The sequence below is a fragment of the Triturus cristatus genome, chromosome 3_1 (genome assembly GCF_964204655.1).
Source record: "Triturus cristatus chromosome 3_1, aTriCri1.1, whole genome shotgun sequence".
Lineage (NCBI taxonomy): Eukaryota > Metazoa > Chordata > Amphibia > Caudata > Salamandridae > Triturus > Triturus cristatus.
Window position 1 is genome coordinate 888,627,358 of NC_140583.1, and position 25,050 is coordinate 888,652,407.

Genomic DNA, 25,050 nt, shown 5'->3' on the forward strand with positions numbered 1-25,050 from the left:
GCCGTCTGACCACATATAAAGTAAGAATGGCGAGAAGCTCTAAATGAAGATTTACCTTGATCACTATATTCTATTGTAGTAACGCATTGGCTATGGCCCATGTGTATGGAACCAACTTTTCTTACACATAATTCACCCTTAACTGGAAATACTGACATAGTGGGCAGAATTAGTTCAACTTCGGATTTGACATTCAAAATCATAAGATTAGGCGTAAAATTACCTAGTTTATACACTTCATTTTCTAAATCAGTTCCTGTTCTACTGGGGTGACCCTCCTTATTAGGGTGACAGACTTTGAATAAAACTAGATTCAGATTTCCCCATATCCAATGTTGTTGATAAACTGCTGTGTCTGGGTCTATGGAATTTAATAAACTAAACCATGCTCCACAGGAGCCATTGTGTGTGAACGGATGTGGAAAGAAAGGCAGAACTCCTTTGTTATTCTGATAGGGAGGGAGTCGGCCACACACCCAACAATTGGTGGCATTACTAGTCTGATGGGAATGATGTAACATACTAATGAATGTGTTATTACGCAGCGCAAGTCTATAGGACAACTCATGTGGCGGTAGGTCACTAAAAGAGTGTTCATCAGTTATATTGAAAACACGTTTAGAATCAGGATAATACATATGCAACAATATACTTGCAGTAACTATTAAAAAACTCAAGAAAAACAAAATTAATAAAGTCACAATACAGTGGCTACGCAGTGATTTACAATACGCCTGTCGTTTCAACATTTCTCGGGTATTTTCTCTACTCAGGTCCAAGGGATACATGTCGGAGACAATTCAACCGCTTCACCTTGGAGAGGACTTAAACAATCAAATTGCTCGACTGTTTGGGCCTAAGCTTTAATTTATAGCACTGAGAGTCATTCTTTTCAACAAAAGGAAGTTTTGAATCAGTCTGTGAGGGAGTGCAGGGCACAGTGTCTATATCTGAAGGTAGTCCATGGAATTTTTTGACGTGACTTGAATGAATCCACCCTTTACGTCCCTCGATCTTCACGGCTGTTCTTGTGGTCAACAGGACCAACTTCGGTGCTTTCCACCTGGGCTCCAATTGACTTTTCCTGTCGAAATTTCTCACAAAGACAAGATTACCCGGAACAATGTCATGGGGTTTCGCCTCAGTGTTGTCGGGAAAGGCTGCAGCTACCGAGTAGCTCCTTGAAACGGAAGGCCTCAGAGAATGGACAGGACTCGATAACTGCGGACATCGGACCCTCTGGACGTCGGGATTTCGGAAAACCTGGTGGGCCTCTGTATACCTCGGATCTTGCTCTCTCAGCTAGGCTCTGGTCGGGATACTTCGCACTTCTCACCGCCTCGTCTGGGTTGATCGCAGCCTCAGTCGCCCCCGCTTGACCGGAGGGAGCTTACAGGAAATCCTGCTGGTACGCGTTTTATGGTCCGTCCAGCTGTGGCAGGAGACCGGGCCTGCAACGCACCGCCGGCGCGTGAGATGAGAAAGTGTCCCTGTTCGGGCGCCATTATGTGGTAAATAAAATAAATATTACCGGACTGAATTTCATGCGGAATCTTAAATTAAAGTAAATAGCTCAAAATAACAAGAGGCAGAATCCGTGGTATAAGAGGTTTTCTAATGGGCTTTATTCCATTCAAAATGGCCGACTCGAGTCGCGGCCTTCAGGTTCCGTCACCACGAGGGTTCAGGAAGTGAAGTACAATAATTCATTAACAGACATGTATTTTTATAATAAGTGCATTACAATGAAACGAATGTAGAAGGCGTAACATTTGATAAGAAAAGTGACAAAACAGTGACATAATCGAAACTAGGCGTAATAAGGAATAAAAGAAACATGATTGGTTAGAATTATCAGACATAGGTGGATCTATAAGATAATACTTGGCATAGATGCGCGCGCGGCAGCATGACGTGTAATTGACGTGCAACTAGGGGGTGAAGGGGACTTGACATTTAGCTCTACATGTGGAGACGAGAAGTCTGGGGTCAAGTCAACCTAATCCCAAATCATATCTAACATCCTATGTTTAAAGAACTATGTTATCCACAAGGAAGAACTCTCGGACAGAATCTATTCTATACTGACTGTGTGCGTGTACAAGCGTCTAAGTGTCTATATGAGATGCGAGGGGCAGAAAACTTTCCATGGCAACAGGGCTATGAATCACTTGCAGGAGGACGGAAAGGCTGAGTCCTTTGCTTGTGAGCTAAAGGAAATGTTTACCTAAATCACTGGACAGGAATGCATCGGCTGAAGAGTAAAATAGATAATTCGAAGGTGAAATACAACTTCTTGGCAGACAGGCGAAAACTGGCCGAGGCAGTCACCGTTAGCTGCACAGGGAGTAGGACAAAGTTCATGGATACAGATGCGAGCTCAAGCTGAAGCTGTCAAAGACAGAGAGCAGGGAAAGGCTTTGAGGACAGAATCGGGCCTACTTGCCTGAACTGTAAAAATGGAGTAACTTAGCCATCTAAAGTCGGTGGCCTTTCATACTTAGGAATCGAATATCCAGCCCATTGATGGCGGATCTGACAGAGAACATGTCGACGGTAGACACACATATGTTTGCGTCTTAGAAACTGGAACTGGAGGGAACATACATGTACTTGTAACATGCATATAGAACCGTTGGGGTCCAAGATAGGGGACATAACTGATCAGGAAAATCCACATTTCCACAGTGGCCAAAAACAAGCTTGTAAAAGGTTAGCTAGGTATTACCTCATGAATATTTATTGTATACATTAAAAACAAATTAATAATTACCAATAATTAATAATATCACGCATCATAGAAAGACGCTATGCGGCACTACAAAATTTGAAAACACTCCAGAGAACATATTTTGAGAAAAGTATGTTGGTGTACATACTGTTTGGACATACAGGATTGGAGCTCAGTTTGAGATACACATGACGGGCATCACTTGGCGGGGAAATAAAATAAGGTGCCATGGAGTGTTACACATAGGAAATATTCCAAAAGGTTGGGACAATTAAGGGTGTGTGGGTCACTTGTGAAAATGCACCTGCGTCCACCGCTAGAGCTGCTCAAGGTTTGCTTGAAATATGAAGGACTGTGGGATGAGGCACCACAACCCCAGTGCAGTAAAGATTATGGGGGAAGATGGAGAAGGGGAGATGCTAGATTCAGAAGATGATATGAGCCATTTCCCGTGCTCCAGAGTGGCTCACATTACTGACAAGAGGTTGGTACGGAGGTGTCATGGGGAGAAGGAAGGTAGGCAAACGGCAGGGATAGAGGAAACTATGCAAGCAGAAATTGGGGGATTTCATGTGATGAGAATGGGCGGGAAAAGTGACTATTAGATCGTCTTGTGAGAGTCAAGTGAGTGAGAGCATGTAAGAAAAAAGAAAGGAAGTATCATAAAAGAACTACACCTGATGTACACACAGAATTCACCAAGGCTGTTGGCTCCCACAATCTCTTTTTTTTTACCGGTGGGTTTACCAGTGAGTATTTATTACAGCAAGCACCCATTTGGCGAAGAAGTACCTGTATGGTTTGAGTCAGGAACGTGTGACTACTGTTACTTTCTTCCTTAAAGGGCGATTTGAACACATGCTTCCTATTGAATAGGGGCACGTTATGAAGGTTCTCTGTTAAAGGTGATATGCTTGATATGCCAGACCCAGATCCGATGCAACCTGACAATGCTTAGGAGTTCTAATGCTCCTTCTAAGGTCAGTGTGCACATTCCACACATTGTTTATTTTCAAACCATCCCTGGATGTAGTTAAGCAGCATCTTGCCCAGATGATGCATGCCACATCCAGGAAGGATATGGATCCTTAATTACCCGGATGTCTTCTGCTGTCATGCTTTTGTACAGGAAAGATGTTCAGAATTTCTACTTGTCAGTACAGCATTAATAATCTATATCTTCCCTGGGGTCCTTAAGTAGTTTTTTTTTGGGTCCAATTTGCACTATCCCCTGGTGGTGTCAAGAGCAAACACTTACTTGAGAGAGGTGATCGCACCTCTTTGGACACCCAGTCCCTCTACTCTTCAGGGTTAGAAGGTTTTGTCTTCCACATTTCAGGTTCCTGCTGGAAAAAAAAATCAATCTGCAAGACTATCAAAACCCTGACCTATGACCTTTAATTACTTACCAAGTAAACGAAAAGGGTGTCCAGTTGTCACCAGCCATTTCAGTTTTACCAAAAAGTCTTTACTCTGGCAAGCAGGCAAAGTCATTCCCTGAGCTCCAGCGTTGTTGTCACTGGGGTAGGTGAAGAAGTGATCTGCTCTCTGGATTTTGAAGAGCCAGAAGCAACGAATTGCAGACGAATATGTTGTTTGTCCAATGCAAATCGCTGGCACTTAGACATTCTGAAGGAAAACTTTCTTCAAAACCAAGGACAAGCTTTCCCACTGAATTGCCAGCCAAGTACCTCTAAGGAGATAATGTCTATATTGAAAACCCCTTGTGCAATAACTCCTCCAACAACTTTTGGCATTTGCACAAGAATATGTTTCTGAACCAGCTGATACATGCCATTATGCTCACACTCTATATGGTCAAAGGGCACATAAGTCATTATGGAGCTAAGCCAAAATAGTGGCCAGCATAATGACGTTATATATGATCTGCATTCAAGTTGTTTAATAATTTGATGGTCTTGTGTTCAAATATGTCTCTCATGTTTAAAGAGTGAGTTATCCTATGTGTGTGTCTGATACTGGAAGCGCTTAATCACAGCACTGAATTTGGTACTGGCTACTTGGAATCCACCACTGACAACACTTTGCTGGAACTATTGAGGCATACTAAGACCACGGTTGAGGAGATAGGAAACTATATGTGTACCAGCATGTCTACCTTCACATACCAGCTTTTCTATCTTTTCTAGGCATTTCCATTACAATTTTGTACGCTATGTTTGTGTGTGTGTGGGTGTGTGTGTGTGTGCGCGTGTGAATGCATGCGTGTGAAAGAATCCTTTTATTGAAATTGCGTCCAATATTTATGATTCTTCTCTTTTCTGCGTTTCCTCCTAACCTTCTGCTTTTTTCCTGTTTTCCAGTCTTTGCTGAGCATCCGTGGTTCCCTCTTTTCACCTCGTCGCAATAGTAGAGCCAGCCTGTTCAGTTTCAGAGGCCGAGCAAGGGACTTTGGTTCTGAAAACGACTTTGCTGATGACGAGCACAGCACTTTTGAAGATAATGAAAGCAGAAGGGGTTCTCTTTTTGTACCACACAGATATAAAGAACGACGTAACAGTACCATGAGCCAGGCCAGTAAGTCATCCAGGATCCTGCCAGTGCTTCCAGTGAACGGGAAGATGCACAGCACGGTGGACTGCAACGGAGTGGTGTCCTTGCTTGGTGGTCCTTCTGGTCCCACATCTCCTGTTGGACTGCTTCTGCCAGAGGTGATCATTGCTAGATTTATTACTTGGTACAAAGTGAGGTGGTTCAATATAGTGCCGGCATGACACTTGCATCAAAATGGCTCCAGCTGAAAGCTCCAAAGATCTCAATGTTTTAATATTTTTTACTTCTTCTAAGCAAATGAAAAACGTTTCACGTGAAGGTTAGCAAATTCTTCAAACGAGTATTAAAAAAGCAACCATCTTCCTTGTCGTCCCATTTGATGCTGACTTTTTTAGTCCAGATGCTGAGTGCTCAGCTTTGCATTTTCCCACTCATTCCATATTCAGCCCACCTCCCATGCCTTCCTAAAAGAAGGTCTGAAGCTGCAACGATTATCACCCTTTTCTATGTCTTCCACACGTCATGACCTACGAGTCCTGAATAGTCAGAAAAAAGCCTTCAAGCGCTCATTAATAAGGCCTGATGTCATATTCATTTTCATCCCTAATGCAATTTTGCAACACTCATATCAACATATCCCAGATATATATGTACCCCAACGAGCCACCTGTCGTTCTTGTCCTCACTCCTTTCCAGCTGGTTGGAGAATTACCCTGCCGGCAGAATCCTCGTGGTAACTGTGCAGGTACTCCCTACTAACCATGGAGGAGGGAGTGCGAGATGTAAAAGGAGCAGAATCATCTCTGATAATGTATAAACAGTTGAACATATCTTCCCATTTGCTTGATTCCAGAAAACATTTTTAAATGTATACAATTCCAGTTTGGAATGAATTTCAAATGTAAAATCTACCTTTAAAAGTGGTAGCATTTTATACCTAAATATTTAAAAATATATATATTTTAAATAACCTTTTGAACCAAGTCAATCAAAAAGGTATTTTAGACTTGACCAGAAAAACTGAGAATTCTCAATAAAATAAGGCAGGAATGGGAGCTCCGTGCAGAGGCTGCAATTAAAACTTTCTCTGCGCCTTTGAGACTTGCAAGAACCTGCCCCTCAATGCAGAATAGAGTCGGAGGGCAACTAGATTTTCCATATCATATTGAGGAAGGATCTGTATAGCCCAGACATTGCCCAAGATAATGATCTCCCGGAGGGCTCTTATGATGTAGTCCTGATATCCAGGGAGGCTGGTGGGACGTAATGCTAATAAAATCAAATCTATCAATAAACGTTATTGGACTGAAATTGTCACAAACGCACAGAACGGAATAAGGAAGTGCCACCGATGTGGCAAACACTTTGCATTGGAGTCGTGCTGTGCATGTGATAGAGTGCAGGCTTTGTGTCCAATGGGTACTGTTGATGTAACTAGAGGTTTGAGTATGGCTTGATACGAATGTGCTTTTGAGGGTGCAACCCCTGAACCCGTTATGTGGCTTGCGGATGTCTTGTGTGCTTCAGGGTGCAAGGAGTTGTGTACAAGGAACACCTACTGACCAAGGTCAAGGTGGATTGGTGTAATTGTAACATTTTATGTGTCTCTGTTGGGTGTTAGTTTGCCCTGTAGAAGCTAAAATGCCTAGAGAAAAGCACAGAGAGGCAGCCATGTCTTACAATTAAAGAGCACCGACCCCAGTGTAGTCATTCAAATATGATTAGGTTAGTAATATTTAAATAATTAGGAGGTACCCTATCCGCCCCATCAAATGAGGAAAGAGCAAAGGGTTAAATCAGCTTGGGGTCCCTTGGTTAGCTTTATTTTGCCTGCAGTGCCAGAGCCGGTTCTCCTCCTTTATGTATGAAGGTTCCTGGCCACGCTACACAGTCAGAGGCAGCTTCGCAGCGAGTGATGGGCCTGGTGTCCTTCCTTCTTTTCTCAGCCAATGTTGCCTCCTATAGGCTGGCTTATTGTTATACATTAATTTCAGAGTGAAATTGTATACATTTAAAAATGTACTGCACATGTATGCAAATATTCTATCTTTTTCTGAATTCAGAGAGATTGCCCATGATGCAGACCTAAAATAAATGTAAATATTTCCGTACTCTATCGTTTGCGATTTGTCTTTTTCCAGACTGATTGGGAATGCCTACTTTGTTGGCTGGACCATGCTTCCGGTGATACCGGCATTCCCAACCAGGAGTGAGAGAAAGAACTGAAAGTACCAGAATCCCCTACCTACACCCAGTCCACTATTTTGCGTTGTGTGACTTCTGCATTGGTTACTCTAAGTCCTGGGGCTAGTTACTTGTTATCACCATAGTGCACCATTGTGCATTCGATTCTTCCACGGACTGGGCACCACAGGCTAATGTAAAGGATGTTCATCCCAGTCCCAGGTCCATTCATGTAGCGCATCCTCTCCTCGGTGTACAAACAGAGTTAAATATACCCCAGCTGCTTAGTGTAAGATAAATGGGGGATGGGAGCACACTGCCTCACCTCCCAGCACAGTTCGCCCCTTAGCATTGTGGTAAATGCAGTTCACAGTGATTTCTTACTTGAATTTTAGCTGTAGTGGTTCACCAAAGTTGGTGCAGGTTAGTGCTGTGAATCTCTAGACACATGTGTTTCTGGATATTATCCGTCTTCAGTAGAGATAAAAAACGAAAATTCATTCTGGGGTTGCTGGAAAGGCTGCCATAGTCTCTCAGGTCTCAGTACCTCTCTCTGGCGCACAGGTGCATCGCCAAGAGCTCGTCAGCTCAGTGGCTCAAGCGAGCCTTTTCAAACAAATGGGGGATGGGAACACACTGCCTCACCTCCCAGCACAGTTCGCCCCTTAGCATTGTGGTAAATGCAGTTCACAGTGATTTCTTACTTGAATTTTAGCTGTAGTGGTTCGCCAAAGTTGGTGCAGGTTAGTGCTGTGAATCTCTAGACACATGTGTTTCTGGATATTATCCGTCTTCAGTAGAGATAAAAAACGAAAATTCACTCTGGGGTTGCTGGAAAGGCTGCCATAGTCTCTCAGGTCTCAGTACCTCTCTCTGCCGCACAAATGGGGGATGGGAGCACACTGCCTCACCTCCCAGCACAGTTCGCCCCTTAGCATTGTGGTAAATGCAGTTCACAGTGATTTCTTACTTGAATTTTAGCTGGAGTGGTGCAGGCGAACTGTGCTGGGAGGTGAGGCAGTGTGCTCCCATCCCCCATTTGTTTGAAAAGGCTCCCTTGAGGCACTGAGCTGACAAGCTCTTGGTGATGCACCTGTGCGCCAGAGAGAGGTACTGAGACCTGAGAGACTATGGCAGCCTTTCCAGCAACCCCTGAACGAATTTCCGTTTTTTATCTCTACTGAAGACGAATAATATCCAGAAACACATGTGTCTAGAGATTCACAGCACTAACCTGCACCAACTTTGGTGAACCACTACAGCTAAAATTCGAGTAAGAAATCACTGTGAACTGCATTTACCACAATGCTAAGGGGCGAACTGTGCTGGGAGGTGAGGCAGTGTGCTCCCATCCCCCATTTGCTTAGTGTAAGATCATATGCTTTATATACCAATGCTCGAATGGTAATATGAACGAACACTTCACGGTATGCATAGCTAGACTTAATCAACAAATATGGATTTCTATATAACGTGGTACTGATGTAAAGAAAAGGACCATTGTGGCCATTGACTGTGGAGTGGGCCTTCTTCTGACTCCTACCAGCAGTGCAATTACTGTACTTCAGTGTATTGATAGCTTCCTGGCTTAAAAAAGATTAATGAGGGGGTTTTCGTGTTACTATTCGCGGTGGCTTTGCCTTTTTATAACACTGGTGACTAATTCCTCCACTTTGTATAAGCGAAGAAGACTTCCCTAAAGGTGATGAATACTTCATTCTCCAGCCTGCCACTTAAAATGTTTTGAAGTAAGGAAAAACCTTCGCAGCAGCGGATTTCTTTGTTGCTGCCTGTCTCCAAGAAGCTAACCTTCTTTCAGAGACGTTGCACAATGTTAAAGAGTCGACAAGGTTATGCATAGTGTCTCTTTAATCCTTTATACCTCATTCTATTGCAAACACACCCCAGGCTTATGAAGGCATCTGCATGACTTGACGTTTGCTAGTAATGACGTTGTTCTGAAATCATCTTATTAGGGCCCTCTAATATGGCGTAGGGCTCTCTAATAGTCCATACATGCTTCGAAGAAAAGCAAATCTCAGAGCTGCTATATCTTAAATGTATTTAATGAGCAGAATGAAATAAAATAGAACACAGGTTAAATTGTTATCAGTCTTATTCATTCAAAACTCATTTGCTCTGTCTTATTAGTAGTCGCTTTGTTTACAGGTCCCACAAAATACGCGAGGTGTCAAGCCAAATATTTGAGACTAATGACGGTTTTGCAACCCTAAATTTTAACTCCGTTTTTTCTTGAGATACTGTTAATTTTTTCAAGAAACATTCTCCCTTGTATTTATGAATGTACATTTACAGGTAAAATCTATGTTCAAAACATTATTCTTAAAGGTGACATATTGGGAAATACCTAATGCTCCCTTGTGCATCCCACATTCGACAACAGCAAAGGGATCAGGAGACACTGGCACCTTGTAGTAGAAGGATTTTTACCAACAGATGAGTGGTCAGAGCAGGCTCCATACCTCTAAGGACTTCCCCAGCGTATTCCCATTAATTAGTTCATTAGGAAGTGGAGTTTGATCAGTCTTACATGTGTGTATTTATGAAACCCAAAATACAATAATGTGATGTATATTGCATGATTAAGACGGGATATGTCCTAGGGTTTGCAGGACCACCCACTAGTACAAGACACATCTACATTCCCGAATCTTTATTATGTATCTCTCAGATTGCAGTGTAGGCGAGCTGTTGATATGTTATTTCATAACATTTTGGTATATTTGAATTTTGTGGGCATGTGATCCAGCCTCCGCAAGCTATCGGGGGCTCGCCTCACAATGAGGAGCACATGTCTTTGTAATCATAAATTGACTGGTTGAAAATGGGAACCTGTAATGCAAAGCAATGAAGAAGGGGCATGGGACAATACAGGTGGCAAATATATATATATGTCACTTTGATGTGCATTCATTTTGTTTTTTTCTTTTTTACTTTATCTCGCTATTTTGCTTCCTATCGTTCTCTCTTTCACTCCTCTTCTTCATCTTCCTCAAACAATTCAATATCTCTGTACGAGTAACATCGCTGACTGGATGCAGAAGAATTGTTTAAAACTAAACTCGAATGTTACTCTTTGGCAATGACACCTCTTACTGGAACACCACTTGGTGGCCCTCTAATCTTGGGCCCCTCCCACTGCCTGTCCAGAAAGCAAGAAACCATCTTTGACTCTAAATTAGCGCTCAACGACCACACCAATAAGCAACAGCTTCCTGTTTTCTCACTCTGAGAATATTGAAAAAAATTCTTCCCTTTCTCCCAATGGATGTAAGAAAAACAGTTATAGTTGCCATTGTTGTGTCCAAATTAGATTGCTGCAACGCCTTATTTGTAGGCTTCCAAATTCGTGTACAACATAAATTGCAGACTCTTCAAAATGCAGCAGCCTGGGTACTGATGAACATCCCTATATTTTGTTCAGTCTTGCAAACCCTTAGGGAATTGCACTGTTTACCAATTAGGGCACAAATCAAGTTAAAGGTCTAATGTCGGGCCCATAAAGCCCTGCACCAGGATGGTCCTCTCTTTAAAAAAAAATCTTTAAATGGTATGTGCGGTCCAGCCCAGCAAGACAGGTAAACATTCGGAGAATCAAAAAAGCACATTTGGGAGGAAGAAGTTTCTCCCATTCCACCTGTAAATGGTGGGACCTAATGCCTGACCAACTCAAGAGCTCAGCCAGGTTTTCTAAGGTTTAAGAAACCTGAAAACTTGGCTTTTTTAGTTCTCTTATAAGAAATTCCTTTGTTCTGTGCCATCATGTTTGACATTAGCGCCAAGACGGCGATTGGTATTCGCACGCTTTATAAAATTATTAACATTAACATCGTTCTCCATTTTCTTTAACCCCTCTCTCATTCTTTTTTCTGTCCCTCTTGTTTTCTCTCATGTGCATTCTCTCCCTCTCTTATTCAAATTTTACACAAAAAGTTCCAGCATTGTTTGTTTGAATCATATATGTGTAAAAACACAAGAATGTGTTTAAGACATTAAACCATATACATCCATGCTTTAGTTTTTATTTCATTTGCCGATTCTTTCATTAAACAAGGTTTTTACCTCTATACATTTTGCATTTGAAGGGCACCACTACAGAAACAGAGATGAGAAAGAGAAGATCAAGCTCATACCAAATTTCCATGGATTTGCTGGAAGATCCTACTCTGAGGCAAAGAGCTCTGAGCAATGCCAGCATGCTGACTAACACAATGGAAGGTACCTAGAAAATGTATTTTTTATTTTTTTATTTCTTTATTGCGGTTTTAAGGTTCACGGCACATGGTGAAACAGTACTATTTTACAGACAATTCTGAATAAGAAGCCTCACAGTCTCTGTCCAACATCAGATAGTCCAATTAAGGTTGCCTTTGAAGTGTGTACCGAACCGGCAATGAACATGAACATTGTCATTAACAATCATATGAACTTGTAACTGAACACCCCACCCTCCCACCCTCACCCCACCCCCCCACCCTCACCCCACCCCCCTCGCCGGGCCCACCCACCTGGAGGTTTGTCTAACAACATCTCAATCAGGGGTATCCTCCTGTCTCTCCCCCTGCCTGGGGTATTCAATCCCCATATGACTAACATCTGCAACACTGTTTGTGTAGAATTCGGGGAGCTCCTCCCTATCTCCTGGACCATTAACCCCCACGCCTGCAATACTTCCGGGAGTTTGGCATCCCTCCTAGTGCTGCGCATGTGCCCCTCCTCCGCTATTGCCCATTCCTTCAGGTCCGTCTTCCAGTTCGCAAACAGCGGCCCACTCTGTGTCAACCAGTGGATTGCTATTTGCTGCCTAGCTATCACAAGTCCCAACACCAGGAACTTCCTGCTGGTTTTACGTTTAGGGTCCCGGGGAATCAGTCCAAGGAGACAAGTACGCAGCTCCAGGGCAACTCTCCATCCTGTTATTCCTAGCAGGTCCTCTAGGATAGCTGTCCAGTATATCTGGATCATCGGACACGACCAAACCATGTGTGGGAAATCTGCCTGTGCATAGTGGCATCTGGGGCACCTTGGATCCCTCAAGCTATCAATAGTGTGTAGGTGCTTGGGTGAGAGGTATGTCATGTCATGTGGGCCATATTGTATTGTATCTGCTTAAATCTATTCGACACCACCACCTTACGTACACCCTCGTGAATTTTTTCCCACTCTCGTGGTGTGATCTCCTGTGGGCTCACTTCCTGCCATCTACCTTCTATTTTGAGAGGTGCGCATTTTCTGTCTTCCCGTAATGCCCTGTACAGGTGAGTGACAAGTTTCCGCCCTCCCGTCATGGCTATCATCTTGACAAGAGTATGCGTGTGTTCCAGGGTTTCCGGGAATGTAGGCAATAGATGTTGTGCTGTCGCCGCTATTTTGGCGTATTGCAAGAATTGCCCCGGTCTCAGCTCAAAAGAGTCCACTGCATCTTGGTATGTTATGAACCGCTGGTCAGGGTAGAGGTCTGACAACATAAGACACCCTCCCGCCTTCCATTTGTCAGTAGACATGACCCGGTCAATGTGCGCGAAAGGCGGCATCAGCCAAAAGTCTGCCTCCGGGGCAAACGGTCGCACCTGTACAAGTCGTCGAACCACCCTGGCCCAGATGGCAACCAACAATCTGCCCAGTGGAGGACATTGGTCCTGACACCCTTTTGTGTGCCAGAGAAGTGCACCCAACTGTCGATCCCCATATGTGTTCGGCAGGAGCGATCGTTCCCATGAAGGGTCTGTATCGAGCCAGGCCACTGCGTGCTTTAATTGGGACGCAAAATAATAAAGTTCAAGGTCCAGGATTTCTAAACCGCCCCTACCCCAAGTACGTTTCATGACTTCTAGGCTCACCCGACAACGTTTTCCATTCCACAGTAGTTGTATAAGCATTGCGTCAAGATCCTTGAAGACCTGGTGTGGGAGTTCAAAGAAGGAGCACTGCATTGTGAAGAGACATCGAGGCAACACCACCATTTTAATCAAGGCAATCTTCCCCATCAGCGAGAGCCTGAATGTGTTCCAGAAGGCAAAGCTGCCTCGGAGACCTCTAAGAATCCTCCCCATATTATGTTGGTAAAAAACTTCTCTGTCTCTACTGATCCAGATCCCGAGATAGCGCAACTTATCTGACACCCATGGAAGCCCCAGCTCTGGGAGTTGAACCCCGCTCCTCACAGCCTCCGACCCAACCGGATATAGTTGTGATTTAGTGTTATTGACAGAGAGTCCAGAGGCCTCGGCAAACTGACCCAGAGTCGCCAGCAATATCAGAAGCGAGTGTGTTGGCTCCCGTAGATACACCAGTGCATCATCTGCATACAGTGATACGATATGTTCCATGGCCCCAATTTGGATACCCTGTCCCTGGAGGACCCTACGGAGATGGCACACTAATGGCTCCATTGCCAGGGCGAACAGCAAGGGGGAGAGCGGATACCCCTGTCGCGTCCCCCTGGCTAGTGATATCGCATCTGAGACATAGCGTCCCGTACGGACCCTCGCCACCGGCTGAGTATAGAGAAGTCTCACCCAATTCACAAACCCCTCACCGATCCCCATTTTTAGGAGCACCTGCCATAGATAGTCCCACTTGAGCAAGTCGAACGCCTGTTCGATATCTAGGAATACCAGGGTGTTCCGTTCGGCCCTGCCCTCTAGTGATTGCATCACATGGGCGAGACGGTGGATATTCCGCAACGCGTTCCTTCCTGGAATAAAACCGGACTGGTCGTCGTGTACCAATCGCCTGACATGCGGAAGTAATCTGTTGGCCAATACCTGACTAACGATCTTAAGGTCTACATTGAGCATTGAGATTGGCCTGTAAAAGGTGGGGAGTAAGGGGTCCTTCCCTGGCTTGGGGATCATCACAATCAGCGCCTCACGCATAGAGGCAGGCAATACGCCAGTCTCACCGGCCTCCAAAACAATGTCCAGGAGCCCAGGGACCAGGACTCCCCCAAACTCTTTATATAGCTCCGTGGCCATGCCATCCATTCCGGGGGATTTAGCTGTTTTCAAATGGGCGATCGCTGCTTTCACCTCCTCCCCTCTGAAGGGTGCCCCCAGGGATTCCTGACTGTCTGGGTCAAGGCCAGGTAGATCCATCTCAGCAAGGTAGGCTTCCAAAGCCAGTGGGGCGACCTTGGACTTGGGCTCGGAATATATTTTTTGGAGGTGTGAGGTGAATACTGCGTTAATCTCATACTGGGTATAAACCATTCGGCCCTGACCGGTTTTAAGGGGCAGTATCGGGAGAGGCTGAGTCTCCACCCTAATCAAACGCGCCAATAGGCGCCCGGCTTTATCACCCTCAGTGTACCATCGGCGCCTACTTGTGGTCCTATTGTACTCCCATAGATCCCCTATCATTTGTCGCTGCTCTATCCATTTGGCCGGCCCCTCTGGGTCTGTGTGAAGTTCTACAGCTAGGGTCTTTAAGCGTTCCTCCTGTTGTTTTAGGTCCCGCGCTAACACTCTCCTCACCCCCACCTCCATGGACATACATATTCCCCTCAACACCACTTTCATCGCATCCCATTTGAACGCCCTTGAGCTAGCCGTGTTCCAATTCACCTTGATATAGCCTTCCAACCCTGTCGCGATCGCCTCCTTGTAAATCGGGTCCGTCAAGGCCTCGGTATTCAATCTCCACAACGGTATTTTGGTAGAAAATGTATTTATATTTTTATAGTACTATGGCTCCTTTTATGATGATTTTTTTTATTGTATGCCTATAGCGTCATACAACATTAAAAGCTTAGGTTAGGGCAATAAAATTCTACGGTTCTCGTGAAGGCAGGAGAATAATATCCCTGTTTTGAAGTCTGAGATCTGTCCCTTTAGTTAGAGAATAATAGTAAAAGATTGTTACTAAATCGAGTATATAGTTGCAGTTTTTTTTTTTTTTTAAAGATTCTTTTAATCTTTCAATGTTTATACAACCCCTGCTCATTTTCTCTTTTTGTCACGTTTTTATTGAGACATTTTCCCTGGTGACTCAATTTTTCTAAAATGTCTTCCATACCCAGGTTGCTTTTACTGGATGAATTATTGAGTGAAGAGGCAACTGTAAGGCAGCACTGCAAACTGAATTGTCAAAAAATATTTGTGACTGAAGAAATAAGACATATACTTTGATACTGAACTCTGCTTCAAGCCCAAGTTAACGGTGTTGTCAAGATAGCTCTGGTCTCTCAAAGGCATTTTGCAAGGCTTGCACAATTTCAAATTCATGTGGCTAGAATATGTACCTGAACCTCAGCAAACCTGCCCTCTTCAAATTAGCGCAGAAATACCCCACTGGATCCTGGTAGACACAAAGATCAGGTTTAAACCCCTAGGGAAGGTTCCCCAAGCCTGCTGGAACACACAGTGGACATTAATTTTGCCTCTCTCTAGGTTTCTAGCAGGAATCTATGTTCATCAACCTCCCACCTAATCAACCAACTTTCAATCAGAGGCTACACTACAAGAGCAGATCCTTAGTCTGAGGATCTGAGTGTATTATATGATATGGCTAGGTAGCCTTATCATGGAATACACTCGCAAACTCTTTATTAAGTCCAATGAAGCTTGTCTGAACAACCTTAAGCTCAACCCTGGGTAGCTATGACTTTCAAGTAGCAAGGTTTGAACAAAGGAACTTAGTGTAAACCATTTAACAGTATCAGACAATGAAATAAGAAATCCACACAACATGAAAGAAACACAACACTAATTTATAAACATAGAGTATATATTTATACATTTTTAGAGTCCTTGATGAGCATAATCGACCAGAGAGTTCTAGAGATATGATTTTTCAAAGATGTTATCAGTTTTAGTTTCAACCGTAAACAAGCATTGGTCAACAATAAGTTTGTAAACTTTTCAAAAGTTTGTGAAAGTTAGTTTGACTACTCCAGTCTGGCTTGGGTGACCGAATCTGACAGGATAAAGGTCTGGGGGGCCAATGAGGTAGATTTGGACAGTTACCTGAGCACTAGCGCATTTTCCAGTCCAATTCCAGCCTCAACAGCACGACCAGCTTACACTTGGAGTGGTCCTGATGCTGGGTGAAAAGATGCTCAAAGATGATCCGGTTGCAGTGCAGTCAGCGGGGTGCCTTTGTGCTGGTTCCTCGGTCCATGGGTGATCTTTGGCGACTTGTTACACAGAGGTCAGGGTCACATGAAGTCCTCTTTTTGGGGATAGAAGGACAGCAGAAGCTGGGCTTCGAATCTCAGGATACAGTGGTTGGAAACAAATCTTCTAGTGGGGGCTAGTGTCCCTCTTGGGTGACCAATCTAGACTCTCACGGCACTCCAGGGTCCGGCAGACTCGAGCGCAACTTTTGGCCAGCGAAGATTTATGTCTAGAGGCGCCCAGCGGAAGCTAGCAGTAAATTTTTTCTGGTGGCTAGCAACTTGCCGGTTTGGGTTTCTTCAGCTCTTTTGTCCTTAGAGCTGGCACCAGGAGATCAACAGAGTGATCCTTTGAGACATTTCTTGGGTCTGGGGCTGGGGATCAACTTTTGCCTTAGCTAGAAGCCACAGACACAGTCCAAACTTCACTAGCTGAAAGTGCAACAGATGCAGTCCAGAAGACAGTGCAGCCTCTCTGTGCAGTTTCATGGGCAGCAGAGCAAATGTTTTTTTGTCCTCTTTCCAAACCCAGCGTGATTTAAGAGTTCAGTGTGTAAGGGGTGCCCTATTTATCCCGTTTAAGTGCCCAGAGGGGACCATACGGCCACTAGCCAATGGACTACTAGGTCCCCTCCCACTTGGTGATGACATTCCGGCTTTGTTTGACATATGGCAATCCTAGAGTGCATCATTCTGGCCATTCTTAAGATGTCAAGGCCCTTTCTTGGATGTTAGGCACTCGGTAGTCCAACCTAGAGGTTTGGCTACCTGGTGGCTGCAAGCTCACGGGAAAACCAGTTTGGGAACAGGTTTTCCTTCTCTTGCCCTGTCTCCAGCTTGTCTATGGGAACAAAAGTCAGCCCTCCATCAAAGGCGGCTTTCCATTTGAAGCTCCCCTTTTGTGCTAATACCCCAAGTGGCTTCCTGCGAAGGGGAGGCAACACCTCAGCCTGCGGCAGGCTGTGTTTGATCATAAGCCAGGGAGTCATTCACACTACTCCCCAGGTGGGCAAAAAGCTGTCTGTGGGTGCAGCCCATGTGAGGTTACAGTACCACTGGGTTACAGAGTGCAACTTTCTAAAAGTTGCCTTATTTTAAAAATTACATTAAATTTTACCTGGGCATCAGGTCTGGTTTAATGCCATGATTAATTTGATACCCTACAGTACCTAGTTAGGTAGTCCCACTCAGACGTTATCCAGGCTGGGGTGCCAGCCGGTAACCCTGTGTTAGCCAATGCTTAGCCAATGTGGTTACTACCTTTTCCACAACAAAATGACAATTTGAGGGGCTTTGTTGCAGGACATATATAATCGTACATGTCCCACTTAACATTATTCAGCTTCCTGCCTTAGGGCTCTCTAGGCCTTCCTAGGCATACTTACACATATCGTATGGGGAAGTGGTGGCAGTGTAAAAACTGCCCTTCCAGTTCTATTTTGTACCTTGTCACACTCAGGGTGGCACAGTCAGTGCTGCAGGTCTGAGTGGACTCTCTGCCTTACATGCCCTTGGTACCCTGGGTACCATATACTAGGGACTTATAAGTAAGTCAATACTTGCCAATTTGGGGATAGCCAATTCGACATACACTTTGTAAAGGGTTGAACATTGGCACTGAGGTCTGGTTAGCAGGCCTCAGTGCACTCTCAGAGTTGAAAAAACCAGCAGCATCAGTCCTAAAATGTGGGGGTGAATGTGCACAATGAGGCATTTCCATACACTTAGGCTTCTAGGACTTCAGGCATTGTAATTCCCTGAATCCAGAACTAAGAGCTGAATGAAACCACAACCTGTTCAGGAAACATTTCAAAAACAAATTCTTCAAACTCGATTCCTCTTTAAGTCCTGACAAAAAATGGGTTGTGATGAAGAACACTGACCCAAGCTAGCTCTTCACCCATTACATTCAAACATCCTATATGGTCAGGTCACTTAGAGCTGTTTCTTCCCAGATTTTTAGCACCTGTGGGAACTGAAAGGTGACATGTAGAACTATACACAACGGAAATAAATATATGAAGTCAATGCGCATAGAATTAAAAGAGTAAATAACTCCTCTTTCTAATTCTCTGGAGAAATGTTCTGTCTGTTTTGGTATATTTACACATAGTATGTTATGTAGCTAGCTTTGTTAAGCAGTAAAGCATCGGATTCCTTTGATGATGCGGAGAATAACAAAAAGAGAGTGAGAGAAGTAAAGGCTTGCTTTACTCCCCTATCGAATATAACAGACAAATGAAAGGGAGCCTGCTACCTAAGTAAGAAATCTTGTGATGCCCCTCACTCCAATGAGTCGGGAAACCCTTTAGGCTTTTAAAAGAACCCTGTAACCCTAGTTAGTGGCATGCTTCATCATTAGGTTCCCAACCAAGACGCCTAGCGCAGCTGGGTGTGGTACGACGCCTGAGCTACAGCAGACCAGGTTTTTTGGGGGGTTTCAGTTGGATCAAAAGGATAAAATTACATCAAGATTACCCACCACTTATGGTAATATTTAATAATGGGTACCTTAGGTAAGGACAAAAGCATAGAATAATGTGATAAGCGATAGTAATGATCTCCCACATCCTAGGTCAGCATGTTTCAGCCATTTGCAATGGTGCCCACAGAGTCAGAATGGCTTTCTTCAGGACCAAGATGTTCCTGTTAGTAATGAGTCACTTGGATGCTATATTAGACAATGATGGTATAAAAGAGGTCCCGTTTTGAAGAGATTGTAAGTTTCTGCCTCTCCCCTCTCTTGGCAGTTAAAGACTCTTCAAAGGTATTCCTCTGTTTAAGTAAATTGTATGGTAATCATATGACAAACTTAATTCTGCTGAGTATTAAACAGGTTATTTGTTGGACTAGACTTAAAGAAAGTATGTCATGATTTAAGATGTGCAGGAAACTAGGAACTTTGATGGTGCATAACTGATGCATTGGTTTTGCCTGTATATATGATTGCTATCCACCTGGAGTGAAGGTAAACTGGTCATGCAGATGCATTTGCCCTGTCACCAGCTAGTTTGCTCACCAAATATGTGTACAATTGTTGAACAATAATAAAGGATCAGTCTACCGGTGATAAGATTTTCTCTTTTCAAGGACTGCTATTTGCAAAGTATTATGTCCCGTGAGCAGGAGCAGAATTTCATGTACTGTCCAGTTTAGTGTCAGAAATATGCTAGAGTCCAATTTTTCTAAGATTTGTCCTTTGATAAAGACATTCCTGTAGCCATGTGGTGTCCCTGACTCCCTCTTTCATAATTTTTTCTAACACACCTTGATGAAGTATTAACCCACCAGTTGTGTTTTATGGTCTAAAGCAGTTTTCCTGCTGGCCCATTACTGATGTATCTGGAACTCCAACTCAATTACAACCAGGGGCCAGATTACACATGCGGTGCATCTTCTTTCATTGCGCTGGACGCACCTTTAACAAATTCCCCATCATACCTCATTATGGGGAATGAGCTTCCCCCAGGGCAGCCGCAAACTAGTGCTGCTCTGGGGGCAGCACATTTATGTGGAATACAAAGCACCTACTTTAAAGTCACTCCATGTTTCACTGTGCAGGCAGCAACCCACCTTCACTTTTAAAGCGGAATAGAGATCCCTTTGCAGGCAGGGGAAGTCAGCGACTGCACCCGCCTGTAAGGGGATGTCCGGGGGGGATCCATAGGACTCTTTTTACCCCCTGCAAAGGGCTGCTCTCAGGAATCGCACTGACAGTACGCCACCTTTTAGGTGGTGCATTGTCAGTGAGCCTTCTGAGGGCTTCTTTGCCTCTGCACCCACTTCAGTAATACGGCATGGGCACAGGGGCAAAGGGATCCCCTCATTTGCATGGGACACCCCCCATGCAAATGAAGGAATGCCCCTTGAAGATAGCTCTGGTGCTTTATGTGCACCAGCACTACTAGTATTACAGAAGGGGTGACACAAGCGTTTGCGGCCCCTTCTGTAATACACAGTGCCCCGGGGGCACGTAAAGCTGGCGCAAATGCCCTTTGCTCCCCTGGGGCACTTTATGTAATACGGCCCACACAGTTAAACCACAGACTTCATCCAAGCATACCAAGAAGCCTATTTGGATCACTAGTTCTAGCATGCCTGGTCCCGTATCACGATAAGGGTGCACTTTTCCTGTTTGTGAGATGGCTCACCTTAAAACTGGTGTGCAGTGTGCAAGCAGTTAAAGTGTGCCCTATTATGGTGAAGGTACTGCCCTTAGGGTAGCTGCATAGTCGCGCTGCCCTGGGGGCAGCGCATTCAAGTTAAATACGGAGCTGCTGCTTCAAAGTCGCTCCATTTTCCCAGTGCAGGAGGCCCCCTTCTACACTTTCAAGAAGGGAGAGAGATCTCCTTGCAGGCAGGTGCTGTCAATGACTGCACCTGCATGCAAGGGAATATCTAGGGGGTCCATAGGGCCCCCTTTCTCCCCTCCAGTGGGTTGCCTTTAGGAGGCGCACGGAAAGCAAATCCGAGCTGGACCGGCTCATCACATCTACTAACTGGGCCTTACTGGGTCCCTGTAGCCTGCTCGCATTCCATCACGATCAGCCTGAACTTGTGACTATGTCCCCTTATGGCGTAACCAAATATCCACAGTTGTGCTTTTTGGTGCTATTTTCACTAAAATCTTTAAAAATGAATATCAGTTGTTGTTTTGGTCTTATTTTTATTTAACGCCAGTTGTATTTTCCTAACTTGGTGTGGCATCCTTGGTGTTTTCTCTTTAATACTTGCACAAATACTTTACACACTACCTCCATATTAAGCCTGACTGCGCTGTGCCAAGCTGCCAGAGGGTTGAGCACTGGTTAATTTAGGGTTGGCTTGTGCTTCACCCTAACAAGGATTGTGGTTGCTGCTTGGCCAGGGCTCACATCCTAGTCAACCCACTACCTAATTTCTCGCATCCTTCTTGTAAAAAAGGAAGTTATTAGTGAGTTATAAGCAACAGGGTTCAAAGCAAAAAGGTTAGCTACAAAGGGCCCTATCTTGCAAACAATTACTTCATATATGCTGTACATAACCACAAACAAGTAGTCTTTATCGTGTTGACAACAGATCTTTACAACTAACACATTCAACATGCTGCAGAACCTGTTTGAAACTTAATATTATCCTTTGTCTCTTTCTTTTAGAACTTGAAGAATCCAGACAGAAATGCCCTCCATGCTGGTATAGATTTGCCAATACTTTCTTGATTTGGGACTGTTCAGAGCAATGGTTGAACATCAAACAGGTTGTGAAACTGGTTGTAATGGATCCTTTTGTGGACCTTGCGATTACCATCTGCATTGTTCTAAATACTTTATTCATGGCTATGGAGCATTATCCAATGACTGAACAATTCAGCCATGTGCTTACAGTCGGCAACCTGGTAAGTGCAACACTACAATATATATACCTTGCAAAATGCTCAACCGTCTAAAAAATTAGATATGATAATTTGTTTCATTTTGTCTTTCCCATACTGCCATTGTCACACCAATGTAAATTGGTATTTACACACGGATATGCCTCTGTGGAGAATGGTGTTCGGACCCATTTAGCCACCCCTAGATTTAGCTTTTGCGCACCCAGTGTTTGTCTTGGCTGTGGGTTTCACTGTCTGAGTGTCTGAGCCTATCTGAGACTCACTCACTGTAAGCTCTGGTAAAATAGTTTTGAAAGATAATCGCCAGTGCAAAGTCCCCATTGCAAATGTAATATGAATTTGGATGTATTTTCACTGCTTCATATACTTTGACTAAGACTGTTCCTGTGAGAGGATGAGGAAAGGGCAGAATCTGATTAGCGTGATTGCATTTACATTCCCTAACTGCTTGTCCATGCTCTTCCCAGAAAACATTAGGGAAGCAGCCAGACCTCTGTCTCCATTCTGTGCAAGAGGCCTCTTTGAAGCTTTAGTGTGAAGGAACACATTTCCCAGTAGCAGTTGAGGTGGGGTTAAAGCTTTCAGAGAGCTGTGATCAGTGACCACCTGAAATGGTCATTTTTTAATAGTCCCAAAATGCTGTGCAGAAGGGATGGAACAGGTGTGGAGTAATGATCTGTGGTCTTTGGATTGGACAGAGAGGCCCACTTTATGGATCCTCCCACTACCCACTTAAAAGTCCATGCACAAGGAATAAACTTTTGAGAACATGCTTCAATCTGGGGTGAACTATATCTGAAGAAGTCCCAGCTGGAAGAGATAAGACTTAACTTCTGCTGGAGAAAAGTACTCAAGGATCCATCACTTCTAATGAGGTAAGGGAATGAAAGACTTTTCGCTCTTGATGGTAAAGACGGCTCAAGTACTTCTGGCTCCAGCTTGCAGCCCAGAACTTAGATTTGTCTCCAAGGACAGTGGCACTGGCCTCCCCATTGACTCCAAGAGACAGCAGAGGGGTGGACTTGCTGGGGACCCACGAGATGACTGTAACCCTGGAATGTCTGTCTACCTTTCCTGTGTGCAGTTACCCCTATAGGGGATTCCCTGACTCCTGCTGGGCACATAGTTTCAGTGGAACCCATCAAGAGGCCATTGAGCCTGGGAAAGGTAATCTGCCTAGAGCGCAGCTAGGTGCTGCTGAGCAAGACCCTTTGCCAGGGAAAAGTACAATAAGCCTAGTCAGAGAAGCAGATACCGGGTACTACCAAGAAGTCTTACCAGCTGAGGTCTGCGCTCTTTTGCATTGAATTCAGAGCAATTGCAAAAACCAGGCTCTTAAAGATAATGACAATTCAAAGGCCACAAGGCCTACCAAGAGCACACCTAGTGGCTAAATACCATCAGGGGCAAAACAAGACAAACCCATGAAAATGGTCACCTGGAGCCTGAGGAAGCAGAAGTTGTTTGGGACCCTTGTTTTAGGCCTGCCCAATGGGTCCTCAAGGCCATTGGGCTGAGAAGGCATACTGCATAGAGCAGTCTTTGCTGTTCCCACAAGGAGCCCATGAATACATGGGTCTCCCTGGAGGGATCATCTAGAAGTGCCTCAAATAGTGCTTCCTGCCTCGGTTACGTTATACTCCCCACAAAGGCTTAGGGTCCCAGAAAGATAATTTCCTGGGGGATGCATGTGGTGTGCCCCTTTTTCAGCTAATACACCCCCAAGTAGAGCCATGGTCTAGGGGGAAAAATGCCAGAAGTAGAGCAACCACCCTGTTCACCATATTCAGCATCTCTGGCAAGAGCAGCGCAGTGTGCTATCCCTGTCCCCAGAGCCATGTCTGGGTTGATGGCGGATCACACCACAGTCAGTTTCTTGTCACGCTGTTGTGAGGCTTCCTGTTTGCCGACAGTCGATTAGCCAAGAGGGAAGTAGCTAGCCTGGCCACGTGTGCTTGAAATCACGTGCAGCCCCAAATAGATTCAGTGCGGGCAGCCTCATTCAGTTGTTACCGTAAAACTTTGGTTGTCACTCTGTCTCCCAGGTCATTGTAAGAGTGATCTGGGTACGCGTGCTATTTGTTCAAGCATCCCTGGAACTGGGACTTTTAATTTTATGGCTCTGGTTTCAATGGTTCTTTGTTGCTATGCCATGTGGCTGCTTTGCAGTAAGTGTAAATATACAAGACAGATGTATACAGTGCACAGTAGGGAAAATTGAAGTCTTTGTTGATAGTAATAGTAAATCAGTATATGCTTTGTTGATTGTTAATGAAATATGGTACCATTCTAAAAAGAATTAACATTTATTTGAATTCTGCTTCTGCATCAGTTATTATAATCATACCTTGACAAAAGCAGAAGGCCTGACTTTTATTTACTGTACCCACTATGTTGTGTTAGGCACCAGTGAGCTAGGGCTTTTGGGATCTTAGGGTTCAATGCTGCCTAGTGCACAGACCATTGGACGGATCTCCAGCGCACAGGGTAACGTGCATTTAGGGGTTACTTGATTTGTGGTACCTGTCTTTTGTGTGCGCTCCACCGGGTGGGTCTAAGTCCCTTGGTTGTGAGGCCTTTAGAGAATGTCGCAGTAGGTATGTCCCTAAGGGAATATATGTATTTTTATATTTATTTGTTAATTTGTGTTTAGTGTTTAATAGTGGGTTTAATAAAGTGCTCTTCCTTTTTATAAGAAAAAGCACTGATTGTACAGCGTTTTATTAGTGTTGCTGAGTGCGGAGTCTCTAATACGGAGCACTTCTCCTGAGTAACTCTTGGACTGTTCTTCATCGCTATCCTGAGAGTCACGTGCTGAAAAGGGGTTCTTCTTACTTCCCAGCCCCGCGCTCCGCAGTAGTCCACCCTATCCTATTCATAGGGTTTTATAAAGCGCGTAGCTGCCCAGGTGTGGCCACCCAGCGCTGAGTTAGCAGCAGATGAAGGCTGAGTAGAAAGTATTAGTTGGAGAGATGATTTAAGCAGTTTCCTGAATATGAGTTCAGACTCAGGGGGCACCAGTGGCAAAAGACCCCTGTTATAACATTTCGGACCCACTGGTGCTGTCTGGCTGGGACCCTCCATCCCAGATTCCTGACAACCTGTCATACAAGG

At 44.5% G+C, this 25,050-nt stretch overlaps 1 protein-coding gene across 3 annotated transcripts in view; it reads left to right on the forward strand.

Moving 5' to 3' along the window:
- Window positions 1-25,050, forward strand: part of LOC146861238 (sodium channel protein type 2 subunit alpha-like) — a 544,972-nt gene that overhangs the window by 355,225 nt on the left and 164,697 nt on the right. For all 3 annotated transcript variants that reach the window (XM_085645392.1, XM_085645389.1, XM_085645390.1), the window contains 3 exons: window positions 5,056-5,403; window positions 11,536-11,668; window positions 21,701-21,939. In XM_085645392.1, the coding sequence (XP_085501518.1) occupies window positions 5,056-5,403; window positions 11,536-11,668; window positions 21,701-21,939 (720 nt within the window). The remainder of the gene's footprint in view (window positions 1-5,055; window positions 5,404-11,535; window positions 11,669-21,700; window positions 21,940-25,050) is intronic.